The following is a 14462-nucleotide window of genomic DNA, read 5'->3' on the forward strand; positions in this document are numbered from 1 at the left end:
TCCTTGCCAGAATATCCAAAGTCAAAGTTTATATGATTAGTTAGTGGTTCAGGCTGTAAAATAATAAATTTATGATTACATTTATCCACGGTAGCATTTCAAATGTTGTTATAAGCAGCAGTAATATGTGCATAACAGAATATCTTTCAAAATTTTCTATGGCAAAGTAAGTAATCTGGGAGTCAATTTGTAAAGATGAGATGTCAAAAAACTGAATCGACAAGCACACTTACAAGTGTGCAAGTGATAAATGTTCAGTTTTTGAACCCGAGTAACAAATATTTGGTTCAAATTCCTAAGGCTCTTGTTCTTGCATCAAACACTTCACACTTACAAGTGTGCAAGTGATAAATGTTCAGTTTTTGAACCCGAGTAACAAATGTTTGGTTCAAATTCCTAAGGCTCTTGTTCTTGCATCAAACACTTCGTCTGCAACCTTAATTCTCAGCTCAATATATGCTGTGTAATTGGGTCTTCCATCCAAGATGAAACTGCAAGGAAAGAGTTGACTAAATGGGAATTTTCATTGAGGGTCACAGACAAAGGGCAAAAAGATAAATGGAAATTTTAATAGATAAAACTGTTAAAACCCTTGAAGATATTCAAAACTTCATTTACATTCAAAATTTCATTTTTAAGATTGCAGGGCCCTTTAGAAGACCCTTTTAAAAAATTGGCGTATGCCGCTTTATACTGACAAACACACGGTATTCTTTAGTAAAAGGCGAAAGAATAGTTCGCTTTGTGTTTATCACACGGCTCCGTAATTTATAATTTGAGCAGCCTTGTCATATTATAGTGTAAACAGTTTACTTATTCATTGTATATTACTCAATGTGGGCTTTGGACATACTTTAATGAAATATATTTCAGTTCTTGTTACTAAAATTCTCAAGCTTATCAATGCAAGCATAGTTCTTTCTTGCCATCAGAAGACTAACACCACACTTCTCCCCTTCACTCACTCCCCCATTGAAGAACTAAATAACACCCCATTACCAATCTTGCACAGTGTTGTCATCATCTCCATTCTTGAAGGAAATTGTTTTTAGATTTTTTATAGATATACATAGGTTTTCAACTTGAGGAATTACAAAATTACTTGTATAATGTGTGGAGAGATGAATGAGATATGATCCACCTCTAAGTAAAGTTAAGGAGTAACCACAAGACAAATCTATTTTTGAATTTTTTTTATAAAAGATAGTTCATTTCAAAATAACAATGATTAAACACCAAAAATTAATCGACTGAAATTTACACTCACGATACACTTTATTAAGAATTAGTTTCTTAGTTCATGTCTTCAAAAGCAAGGTCATTGCTTAATTAGTTTCTTAGTTCATGTCTTCAAAGCAAGTTCATTGCTTAATTTGCTTTATCTAAATTACCCTATGCAAAAACTTGATGAGACTATTATGAAGTACCGATAGATTTATAGAATATCGTGTTGGCATATTCGACACATTTCTGACACTTTTCAGACATGTCATGACACTCATCTAACATATCTATATCATGTCATAATTAAATTTTTTTTTTCTTTGGACACTTCTATGATATGTACTTTAACATTTTTTTGACACAACTTGAACACAAATTAAGAAAGTGAATCAATTTTTGCTCTTAAATAAACATTTATCTAATATTTCTATTATAAAAAAATTTGAAAAGTAAACTTATCTATAAATATTACAAAATTCGTAAACATTTTTTTATATATATGGTGAGACTCTTAAAATATATGTTTCATTTTCTTAGAGTCATTTTTAGTCATTTTTATATAAAAAAAAAATGTAAAGGTTATATATTCATGTCCGAGTCAATACTGGTACTGGTGTTTCATATATAGATTATAAGTAATAACTCTTGGTGGCACCATCTTCTGAAACATGTCATCAAACACCTCACTTGTTTTTCCCACTCACCAATCTTTGTCATTCACCCCTTGAGCATTATGTTGAAAATAATTAACAGTGTTTGGACAAAACCCTTTTCACACTTCACAGTATTGACTGTAAAAGTATTGTCTTTGTTGAACCGGTCATTATAGAGTACAACGTTGAAAAGTGACTCAAATAACTGTAACAAGCGAGTTGAACCCAAGCATCTTGTTGAAGAACTCAATAACTTTTTTGATTTTGTAATGTTTGAAAGAGAACAACATCTTTCTGCATTGCAGTTATGTGTCTTTAGCTAAAAGGATGAAATAATGGAATGGGAGATTGAGCCAATTTATTGGGAAATGGACCAATTTTAATTTTATAGCATTTGAAGCCAGGTATGCATACAGATCAAATGAAATTTTTGACAATTCTACCTGCATGACATAACTTAAATCGACTTCTCAATAAGAAACAAATAAACAGAATTAAAATTGGATGGTTAGAACAACCAATACAATTTAAACTACAGGATTTCAAAAGTTGGTATCACAGAAAAACTAATTTATATAAAATTGTAAAAGAAAATTTTATTATAATTGTAAGGTCTTTTTTCAAAGACCCTTTATAAAAAATTAGGATATGCCGCTTGTAGTAACAAACACACGGTATTCTTTAGTAAAAGGCGAAAGAATAGTTCGCTCTGTGTTTATTACACGGCTCCATGCTTAGCACTTCAAGCCACTCTTGTATTATATGTTGAAAACTCTTTACTTACACATCGAATAGTCGATGTGGGCTTCGGTCATGAAACAAATACACATGCATAATACTTCACCTTCTATTATCTTCTGTGGACGTGGTGCCTCTAACTCAAAATCCTTCTTCCTTTATGTATTTCTATTGATTGTTAATTCTACCATAATTTGACAATCATATTTTCCACATGCATAGTAATTTCATTCTTCATAGATAAAAGGCATTAGTGACAATAGTAAAACTGGATTGCTGTTTTCTTCCGGAAACTCTTCTATATAAATTGTTGGGATATAAACAACTCCCACATCTTATAAAATAGAGAAAAAATAATAATTTATAAAGCACACACATATTCTAATGTTACAAATGATTTTTGGGTCATAAAATATTATCTTAGACAAATATTATAAAATAATTTTATTATAAGAATACCCTTTTTTCTTTTTCTTTATTCTTTTAATGGAATTCCTAAAAAAAGAATGTTGTTTTCAATGCATGTAAGACGTGGATGGATATATCATATATTTTGCCCCTCTCGTTATCTTTTTATTCTTTACAGAAAGAAAATTTAATTTTGCATAGAAGTTTTAATTTTATCTCCTGTTATGGAAAAGTTCTTTCTGAGAAATCTTCATTTTCTCCTTTCTTCATGCAGCCTGTACTTGCTTTGACAGAATGTAAAATCTCAATTGTCAGATTTTTGGCTTGAGCTCTACGTTTAGCATTTTCATTTTAATTTCAAGCATCAAAGATGTTGTTTTATAACTCTCTAATACACTTGGTTTGGACTTTTTTTGGAGTGTGGGCGTTATAGCTTAGTGCTTGTTTAGATTCTCATCTACAAATCTTAAAAGTGGATTAAAAAAGTAACTATTTGTTATTTTTATGCGTTTTGACATGAAAAATTATTAAAATGTGACCAACCAGAATTCAAACATACACTTAATAAAATAAAACAATGTACGTTTTCTGAAACCAGTGCACTAATAGCTATGTTATTCACTTTAATATTTATTAAAATATGAATTATGATTGCTGGATATCTGCATTCTGGTAATTATAGTTTACATTACCTTTTGTTTGTAGTGGTAACAATATGGAAAAAATAATGGAATACTGTTAGGAACCTTTAACGTTCTAGTAACAAGGCCATGGTTTTCACCGAGCTATGGAGCTCAGATGCTAAGAACGACACTTTTATGATACGAAACGGATAAATACCACAATTTTTTAAAAATTTAGGACGATAAGTTTTGGATACGTTAATAAAATTTTATAGATAAATATATACATGTGGAATTAATATTGGTAAAGAAAGAGACATTAATTCATAATTATGATGATTATAATTTTTTTTGGTAGAGAAAAAATTATAATCATCATAATTATGAATATATATATATATATATATATATATATATATATATATATATATTGTGATCATAAAAAAAAAAAAATTTGTACAAATCAAGTTAACTATATTAATAAATGTATATTTGGTAGAAGTTAAAACTAATATTGGTTATATACAATGGTCTATGACTTGGAAGTATCATTACTAACTTATTATCAAGTACTTATTGTATCATTCTCTTCTCCCCTATCATTATCATCTAGAAAGAAAAAAAAAATACATTATTTCAAAGTTTGGCTGATCATTACGAGACACCTCCCTTTTAATTAAAAAAGTCTAACACCATCATCAAGTGGATGATGTATATTTTACCAATGTCCCACAACTTAGTCTCTCCTCTTTTTTATGTCTTTATCTTTCATAGACAAAAGTTAAAGCTTGAAATGCACATAAGCCAAATCTTTTACCCATTTGGTTCCATTTTTTGTTTTTCTCCAAAGAATGAATAAAGGAGTATGTACTCCAATCCTTTACACAACATGGAAAAAGAATTGTACAAAAAGCTTAATTAAGAATACCTTTTAGATATGTATTAAGTATCAAATAAGTATCCTGGAAGTATCTAAGAAAAAAAGGTTATAAAAAAAATTGTACCTGCCTGAGGGTACACTCGTAGTCTTCTTAGTGAGAAGGGCCGAACGGATGCTTCAAACAAACTCTTCAGAGAGGGGAGGTACCTGCAAAAGGCACTCCGACGCTCAAGTTAGGACAAGCACGATATTCTAGGGTAATTAATGAACAGTGACGTACCTCGTTACGTGTGACCTGTTTATAATACCTGACATGGGCCTGAACGTGGTGGGCCTATTCTAATCTTTACCAAATTAGGTAATACGATGCTAATCAGCTAACCATGTCTTAATTATGCACTTGTCCTTGTTAACTGTGATTTGTACTATAACCTGTTTAACCTATCGGCATGTTGCCGAGCCGACAGGCTAATGCTTGGAGGGTTGCATATCTTCGGCTGTTGACCGGGCCGGTTGGCGTTTACTTGGTAATCCTATCGGATCGGCATTGGGCCGAGTCGATACATAGTATGCGGGGATACATCATGATGTTTGCATCGGCCTTTAGCCGAGCCGACATGTGCCAGTTGACTAATCTCGGCCTTCGGCTATAAGCCGAGCCGATGCTAACGTCAGCCTTGGGTATGGTCCAGTTCGCATGGGTGTCTGACAGAACGGCACGTGTTGGTCAACATGACCGATAGGGTCCTCCCGGTACACAAGCCCCCCAGCCTTGAGGAGTATAACGACGCAAAGGGTAAATGTGACACTTCGTTTGTTACCTTTTTGAGGGTAGGCCAAGGGTTACAACTGCTTCAGGGAAACGAAGGGTTGTAATCATTGGTCATTAATGACGCACGCGAGGAGTTATGACTTAATGGAATATGGAGAGACATAACCGTTGTCGGAATGCCAAGGGTTATAACCGTTGGGTATTAATGACGTACGGTTACGCATCGTGAACCGTTGGATCTAAGTGATCCAATGGTGTGCAGAGGGGTGTGACTCTTGGTAACTTGCGGAGACTGCCTATAAATAGGCATGTTGGGGGGTCCTCAAACATACGCATTTATTACTTGCTCCGAGCCGAGATCGTTTGAGTTGCTGCATTCGCATATTCTTCACCAAAGATTGGTCAAGTTCAACACTTAGGTACGTAATGGCATATTTAAATGTTGTTCATATTGACTCCTCCGGGGACGAGGGTGATTCTGGGTTGAGGGAGATGCCGGACCGAGACGTCGTATCGGCCTCGACTTCCAACGGAGAGGATCATGCAAGGTCCGCACCCGGGTCCGAACGGTCGCAAAGTGGGAGTCACTCTTCATCGGTGATGGCTTCTGACGATCAACCGAGCCGAGGTGGTGGATCGTCCAGGAGTTTTGCTCCTATATCAACTCCTGGATATTCGTGGGTGCACGGGGAGGTTGGCAGCGTGTATTCACGATACACAAATAAGAACTCCCTGATCCGCTTCGTATCGGCAGCGAAGTTCTTGACCTTTCCCGAGGAAGAGGAGCCCTCTGCTATCTTTTTTCAACCGTGTAGAGGTGATGGAGGGCCGAACCTGGATTTCGTATATTTGGACCAAGGGTCGAGCAAATACCAGTTCTTCTATGTGTATGATTACATGTTCCGGGATTTGAAGATCACTCTACCTTTTGATGATTATTTTGTCAGTATATTGCGCCTACTGAACGTGGCGCCGAGCCAGCTTCACCCCAACACTTAGGCGGTGATGCAAGGGTTTAGGCAGTTATGCTTGGCTCTTGGTATCCGGCCCACTCCACATCTGTTCCTACACTTCTATTCGTCTCGGCCGATGAAGAAGATTAAGTGGTTGTCCCTGGTTCGGCACAGTGATTGCCTGCTACAGCCTTTCACCACCTCTTACAAAAATTTTAAAGTAGGGTTTATGAAAGTGATGATTCGGCCAGAGCCAGGGAACAAGTTTTTTTTTTATGCCGAGGGGAGATCATTGTTTCCATTGTACTGGACTCGGAAGCCGAGGAAGTACGACACGGTCTCCAAATCCCGAATGTCCCCGGAAGAGAGATTGAGTCTGAATTTTTTGGAGAAGTTGCCTCGGCCTTTACCGTGCCGTCCTCTGGTTTGGTTGTGTGAATCGGCCGACGTAGTTGAAGAATTGATTGGTATAGTACCTTTCTTACTTTTTTTAAATTCTTGCGTTATCATTGATTTTGACTAATGATGTGTAGGTATCATGGCAAATCACGGAGAGGACGATTTGGATATTTGCACACTGATCAGAAATCAAGTGGCGGCAACTACTACGAACAGGGCCCCGACCGGTGTGCGCGGGAATCAGCCGTCTGCCCAAGGTAGTGGAGCGGGGCCAACAGTCAGGCCGAAAAATCCTTCTCGGCCCCAGCCTGAAAAAAGAAGGCCTGACCCCAGGGCCGAGGAAGAGAGCCGCCGGGCCAAGTAGCGCCAAGTGGCGAGTTCACCTGTTCCGGAAAGCTTGGCTGGGCCGAGTTTTCTGGCTGGCAATGTCAACGCTCAGGATTTTCTGAGCCAAGACTTGACCTCCGAATCGGGTCAGGGGGTGCTGAGTCGTATGACCTGGGCTCAGAAATGGAGCTTCTTCTGTGAATTCCAAGTGCGTGCTGTGGCTTTAGCCCAAAGCATCGTGATGGAGCCGAATGGCGAGGCCGATGGATTGCATCGGCAGCTAGCTGAGCAGGAGAAGTCTCTCCAAGAGACGCTGGCAGCGTTTACTAATGCCCAAACGGCCAACACCAAATACCAGGCCGAGGTGGATCGTCGGGGTCGAACAGCTGATGACCTGGCTCTAAAGGTTCAGCGTCTTGAACTTGCTTTGAAAAGCGAGATAGAGAAGGTTTTTGTTCTGAGCAAGGAGTTGGAGGCCGAGAGGGTTGCTTTCGGGGCTTACCAGGAGAAAGCGCGCAACAAGGTCTTAACTCAACATCAGGTTGGCTTTGCTCAGGCTGCCCGACAAGCATGCTTCTTCGGCGACTTCCCCCCTGAATTTCACCTGGACATGACCAAGGACTTCTTCCAGGGGAAGTTGGTGGACCTGACTTCTATCCCTCCTGACCAACAAGCCGATGAGAAGGCCCCGGCACGGCCAGCTGGGCCGAATGAGGAGGTGACGGCGTACGAGGAGGGTGCGCCGGAAGATGGTCCGGTTCAAGGGGAACCGAAGGTTAGGTCTTAAGCTTTTTTCTTGGTTTGTGTAATGTTGGGCCGATAGTGCCTCTTCTTTAATGTATCTTTTGCAAGGCCAGTAGTGCCTTATTGAATGAATTTTACTTTCGTTGTCGTTACATATTGATGTAAATTTTTCTTTTAGATGATAACAACTCGATTGATGTAAGCCGCCTCCTTATTCGAGAAAGATGGGAGGGAAAACTAACTAAAGCCGCATCCTTGGCCGAGAGACATCTCGGGAGGGAAGACTGGTGAAAATGAAAGTCACATCCTTGGCCGAGAGACATCTCGGGAGGGAAGACTTGTAAAATCAGTGAAAGTCACATCCTTGGCCGAGAGACATCTTGGGAGGGAAGACTTGTGAAATTAATGAAAGTCACATCCTTAGCCGAGAGACATCTCGGGAGGGAAGACTTGTAAAATCAGTGAAAGTCACATCCTTGGCCGAGAGACATCTCGGGAGGGAAGACTTGTGAAATCAGTGAAAGTCACATCCTTGGCCAAGAGACATCTCGGGAGGGAAGACTTGTAAAATTTTAACATAAGGACGCAATAATGTTGACAAGCTTGAATACTGAGAATGCTTTTTCATTAATGGACTGATGCCTCGTTAAAAACCTTGCCGACCAAAAACCCCTTTTCACAATTTTATAAGAGGAAAAAAGATCGGTTCAAGGAAAAGAGTGCATCATTTTACACGTAGTTGAAATGTAAATACAAGTTTAGTTGTAATATGTCTTCAGATGAGTGGAGTTCCAAGTTCTTGGTATGATCTTGCCCGACAGTTCTTCTAACTTGTAAGCCCCATTGTGGAGAGCATGTCGTATCCGGAATGAGCCATCCCAATTGGCCGCCAGCTTTCCTTCAGAGGAGTTGCGCCTTGCCGACCCGGTTGCTCTCCACACGAGGTCACCCTCATGAAATGTCCTCGGCTTTAGATTGGAATTAAAGCGTCGGGTCATGCGTTGTTTACATGCCCCGGCCACTATCTGCGCGTTCGTTCGTATTTCATCCAGAACATCCAATTCGGCTTGGAGTGAGTCGTCATTAGACTCCTCATGGAAGTGTTGTCGCCTGAAGGACGATTCCCCTACTTCAACTAGGATCATCGCATCCGCGCCGTATGTTAGGCGAAAAGGCGTCTCCTTGGTGGTTGATTGGGGGGTGCATCGATATGCCCAAAGGACTTCTGGTAGCTCTTCGGCCCATGCTCCTTTTGCCGAACCGAGTCTCTTCTTGAGCTTAGTGAGTATAACCTTGTTGGCTGCTTCGGCCTGCCCATTTGTCTGAGGATGCTCCACTGATGTGAATCGGTGCCGAATGCCAAGGTTTTCAAGGAAAATGTTGAACTTCTTATCAGTAAATTGAAGACCATTGTCCGACACAATGGCATACGGGATGCCGAAGCGGGTAACCAGATTTTTCCAAACAAACTTCTGAACATTGGTTGCGGAGATGCAGGCGAGCGGCTCGGCTTCTATCCACTTTGTAAAGTAATCTACTGCGACGAGAAGGAATTTAACCTGGCCTTTTGCTACAGGGAACGGACCGAGCACGTCTATCCCCCACAAAGCAAACGGCCACGGGGAGCTGATACTGTGCAACTCGGCAGCCGAAGCGTGGATGAGGTTTCCATGCTTTTGACATTGTACACATTTTTTAACAAACTCAGCACAATCTCCTTTCAAAGTTGGCCAATAGTATCCGGCACGCAGGACCTTGGCTGCCAATGTTCGCCCCCCAGAATGAGAACCACAAATACCTTCATGGACTTCCCGCATAACATAATCGGCTTGTAAGTTGTCGACGCATTTGAGCAACGGGGTGGAGAATCCTCGCCTGTAGAGCTCGTCGGCTACTATGGAGTACCGAGCCGCTTGTGTTCGTATCTTTTTGGCTTCTATCGGATCAGTTGGTAATTCCCCTCGGACAATAAAACTCCGGATGGCCGTCATCCAGGTCGATGTCTGAGTGTCAGTTATCATGTCTGAGTGTCAGTTGTCATGCACTCCACTGTCACACTTGGGGAAGGAATCTCCAGGTGAATGGTTGTGCGCAATTGTCCTGGTTTTCGGCTGCTGGCGAGCCGAGCTAACTGATCGGCTCGTTCATTGTTGCTTCGTAGAACGTGTCGTATTTGAACCTCAGTGAAGTCGTCCTTGAGTTTTTGGAAGAGGTGGTAGTATTGCAACAGATTGGAGTCTTTGACCTGAAAGTTATCATTGACCTGTTCGGCCACGATTTTAGAGTCGGTCCAGCATCTGACTTTTTTCACGCCCATCTCGGTTGCTAACCGCATCCCAGCCAGCAAGGCTTCATATTCTGCTTGGTTGTTAGATGCTCGAAAGCCGAAGCGGAGGGATTGTTCTATGGTGATGCTTGAGGGACTAGCCAGAATTATACCTGCCCCACTTCCTTGGGCATTAGAGGATCCATCGACATGCATGGTCCATGGTTCGTCTTCAAAACGACCTGGAGGAGTGAGCTCGTTGACAAAGTCGGCTAAATGTTGTGACTTGATGGGGCCTCTTGGCTCTAAAGATACGTCGAACTCTGAAAGCTCGACCGACCATGCCATTATCCGGCCGGCAATCTCTGGTTTTCTTAGGACTTTTGCAATTGGACAATCAGTTCGGACAACTATCTTGTGACTTTGGAAATACTGCCTGAGCCGGCGGGCGGTGTAAATGAGCCCTAAGGCTACTTTTTCTATCAACTGGTAGCGTCGTTCGACATCCTGTAGTGTCCGACTGATGGAATACACCGGTTGTTTTTCGTCTTGCTTCTCTTGAATCAGGACGACACTGATTGAAGTGCCGGAGACAGCTAAATACACAACCATGCCGAGGTTGGCAACTAGTTTGGAAAGGATCGAAGGTGTACTGAGACGCTCCTTGAATTGTTGGAATGATGCTTCACACTCCGGGGTCCATCTGAACCGCTCCGTCTTCTTCAGTAAGAGAAGGATAGGTTTAGCTATCTTGGCTAGGCAAGGAAGGAACCGAGAGAGTGAGGTGAGTCGGCCTGCCAACTTCTGAACCTCTTTCAGAGTACCTGGACTTTTCATATCCAAAATGGTTTGGCATTTGTCGGGGCTTGCTTCAATGCCTCGGTTGGACAACATGAACCCTAGAAATTTTCCACCTGAGACCCCGAACACGCATTTTTCGGGATTAAGTCTCATCTGATGTTGCCGAAGCGCTTGGAAAACATTAGCCAGGTCACGCACGTGCATGGAAATGTCGCTTGATTTGACGACCATGTCGTCAACATACACTTACATACTTCGACCAATCTGTTCATGAAAAATTTTATTCATCAAACACTGATACGTGGCTCCGGCGTTTTTCAACCCAAACGGCATGACCCGATAGCAGTAGTTGTCCGTTTCAGTAATGAATGTCGTCTTTTCTTCATCTTGGGGATGCATACGGATCTGGTTGTATCCCGAGTATGCATCCAAGAAAGACAAGAATTTGTGACCCGATGCTCCATCAACGAGTCAGTCGATATTCGGCAATGGGTAGGCATCTTTCGGGCAGGCTTTGTTCAAGTTTGTGTAATCAGTACACATACGCCACTTTCCATTCGGTTTCCGAACCATGACAATGTTGGCCAGCCATGTCGTATAGTGCACTTCTCGGATAAACTGAGCATCTAGAAGTTTTGATACTTCAACTTCGATTGCGGCTTTCCTCTCTTCTCCGGCCTTTCGACGCCGCTGTGCAATCGGCTTTGCCTCTTTGCTGATTAAAAGCTTGTGGCAAAGGAAATCCAGGTCAATGCCAGGCATGTCGGAGGGATGCCATGCAAACAAGTCTTTGTTGTCAAGAATTACTTGTCCGATAGCACTCTTTTCTTGTTCAGAGAGGACGGTCCCTAGGTAAGTAAGCTGGGAGTCCGAAGCTCCAACTTGAATCGATTGCTTATCTTCAATAGGTTCTACCCTCTCTTCTTGATCGATCCGGGGATCGAGGTCCATGGCCGATTGCTGTGACACCGAGTGAACGCCTCTCGGCTCCTTAGGCGCTTCGTCCTTCACTCTTGGTAATCGCAAGCTGGCAAAGTAGCACTCTCGCGTAGTCTTCTGATCAGCATGGACCGTGATGACTCGCCCTGACTCAGCCGGGAACTTCATGGCTAAATGAGGGGTGGATACAACCGCCCCAAGCCGATTCAGGGACGGCCGGCCGAGTAGAATATTATAAGATGTTCTGGCATGAACTACCACATATTTGACCGAGATGTCACGATATTCGGCTCCTTCAAACCCAAACCGGGTTGACAACTTGATATATCCCTTTGTCTTGACTCGTTCGCCTGAGAACCCAACCAGAGGTTCATCATAAGGAGTTAGCTCGGATTCTGGAATACCCAACTGCTTGAACGTGTTCCAATACAGGATGTCGGCTGAACTTCCCTGATCAACCAATGTTTTACGTACAATACAGTTGTGAATTTCAACACTGATTACCATCGGATCATCTTGATCCGGGTCGATGCCTTTGAAGTCAGCCTCGGTGAAAGTGATGGTAGGAAGGCGGCGACGAGCTGTTTCTACTGCATGCACGTGCCGAACGGCTCGCAGGTGTCTTCGTTGGGCCGATGAGGATGAGCCCCCGCTAGCGAATCCACCGGCTATGGTGTTGATGACCCGCCTAGGTTGCGCCGAAGGTTCTTCCTCTCGCCTATCTCTCGGCCGACTACGTTCCCTGTATGAGTGCGTTCCTGTTCTCCTCTGCTCGGGCTGATCTTGCTGCCGAGACCGGTCGGCGTGTCGGGATGAGGTCGGACGGTCTATGATGCCTTGTAGTTGCCCCTGCTTGATTAAGTCTTCAATTTTGTCTTTCAAAGTCGCGCATTCATCTGTGGAATGCCCCCGATTACGGTGGTACCTGCAAGACTTTGTTGTATCAGCCCTGGGAGGGGTCGAAGCTCGTTTTGGGACTGCTAGCACTTCTGAGGCAAGTGCTTGTTCTAGGACGGCCGATCTGCTTGTATTAAGTGGCGTGTATTGTGAGTATCTCGGCCCGCAAGGAGGCTTCTCGCGAGGAATCAGCTCTTTCGGACAACTCCAAAAATTAGTCTCGGCCGGCTTGTCAAGTTTTGCCGACACCTCTGCCCGGGCTTGGTTCCGAAACTCAGCCAATTCTTCCATCTGCATGTATTTGTCAGCTCGCCGACGCAAATCATCCATGTTAGTAGGGGGTTTCTTACAAATGCTGTTGGCGAAAGGCCCTGGTTTCAAGGCGGTGGTAAGGTGGTGCAGAGCTACAGCAGGGTTCAGGTCTCGGATTTCAAGCGCCGCCTTGTTGAATCGGCTCATGAACGCCCGAAGGGACTCCTTTTTCTCCTGACGGATGCTAACTAGTGCCAAAGAGGTCAACTGGTGAGGCTGGCTTGTAGCGAACTGAATGGTGAACTGGGAGGCTAATGTGTTGAACGAGTCAACAGAATTAGCAGGAAGCCGAGTAAACCAACTTAGTGCTCGCCCTTTTAATGATGTTGGGAAGATTCGGCACAAGGCAGCGTCATCAGTAGTGCTTAGAGTAACTTGAGTTAAGAACACGTCGACGTGCTCATCTGGGTCGGTGGTACCATCATACTTGTCTAAAGGCAAGGACTTCCAATGGTCAAGAAGTGCAGACTGCATGATGTTTGGGGTAAAGGGGTGTCAGTGTGCTCCGGCCGGCGTCGGTTGTATCGGCCGGCTGACCGAAGCATGGACGGCTGGGGCAGCAGCAGAAGTGTGTGGGATAGAGGTGTGATGGTCGTGCGAGTGGAACGACCCCTGGGTTGTCTCAGATGGTTTCCATGTGGGATCCTGGTACTGGTTCTTGAGGGAAGCATTCTCTGCTCGCAACGCGGCCATCTCGGTGGCATCTCTTTCCCGCTGCTGTTTCATGGCAGCCATTTCTTCCTTCATTTGGCGTACCATATCAGTCAAGTTTGTCTCCTCTACTGTCTCGGCATTGTCCGCCCCGGACTGGTGCTCATCTTCGGACTGGTGGTCTTCAACGTTGTTTCTTCTTGTCTTTGCCATAATGTCTTCAAAAAGTCTTCACAGCTATCGGTTCGGCCCCACGGTGGGCGCCAAAATGTACCTGCCTGAGGGTACACTCGTAGTCTTCTTAGTGAGAAGGGCCGAACAGATGCTTCAAATGGACTCTTCAGAGAGGGGAGGTACCTGCAAAAGGCACTCCGACGCTCAAGTTAGGACAAGCACGATATTCTAGGGTAATTAATGAACAGTGACATACCTTGTTACGTGTGACCTATTTATAATACCTGACATGGGCCTGAACGTGGTGGGCCTATTCTAATCTTTACCAAATTAGGTAATACGATGCTAATCAGCTAACCATGTCTTAATTATGCACTTGTCCTTGTTAACTGTGATTTGTACTATAACATGTTTAACCTATCGGCACGTTGCCGAACCGACAGGCTAATGCTTGGAGGGTTGCATATCTTCGGCTGTTGACCGGGCCGGTTGGCGTTTACTTGGTAATCCTATCGCATCGGCATTGGGCCGAGTCGATACATAGTATGCGGGGATACATCATGTTGTTTGCATCGGCCTTCAGCCGAGCCGACATGTGCTAGTTGACTAATCTCGGCCTTCGGCTATAAGCCGAGCCGATACTAACGTCAGCCTTGGGTATGGTCCAGTTCGCATGGGTGTCTGACAGAACGGCACGTGTT

The 14462-nt window shown here is 43.1% G+C and overlaps 1 protein-coding gene and 2 non-coding genes across 3 annotated transcripts; all 3 read right to left on the reverse strand.

Annotated features, from left to right (window-relative positions):
* Positions 1 to 644: 644 nt before the first annotated feature.
* LOC114914970 (U5 spliceosomal RNA) lies at positions 645 to 762 on the reverse strand. Its single transcript, XR_003802813.2, has one exon. It is a non-coding gene; the product is annotated as a U5 spliceosomal RNA (small nuclear RNA).
* Positions 763 to 2487: 1725 nt separating this feature from the next.
* On the reverse strand, positions 2488 to 2605 carry LOC114914969 (U5 spliceosomal RNA). The gene has a single exon (XR_003802812.2). It is a non-coding gene; the product is annotated as a U5 spliceosomal RNA (small nuclear RNA).
* Positions 2606 to 11259: 8654 nt separating this feature from the next.
* On the reverse strand, positions 11260 to 13410 carry LOC145954774 (uncharacterized). The gene has a single exon (XM_083069461.1). The coding sequence runs from the start codon at positions 13408 to 13410 to the stop codon at positions 11260 to 11262; it is 2151 nt and encodes a 716-aa protein (XP_082925587.1).
* Positions 13411 to 14462: the final 1052 nt, after the last annotated feature.

This window comes from Cajanus cajan, chromosome 2 (genome assembly GCF_000230855.2).
Source record: "Cajanus cajan strain Asha chromosome 2, NIPB_CcT2T_4, whole genome shotgun sequence".
NCBI lineage: Eukaryota > Viridiplantae > Streptophyta > Magnoliopsida > Fabales > Fabaceae > Cajanus > Cajanus cajan.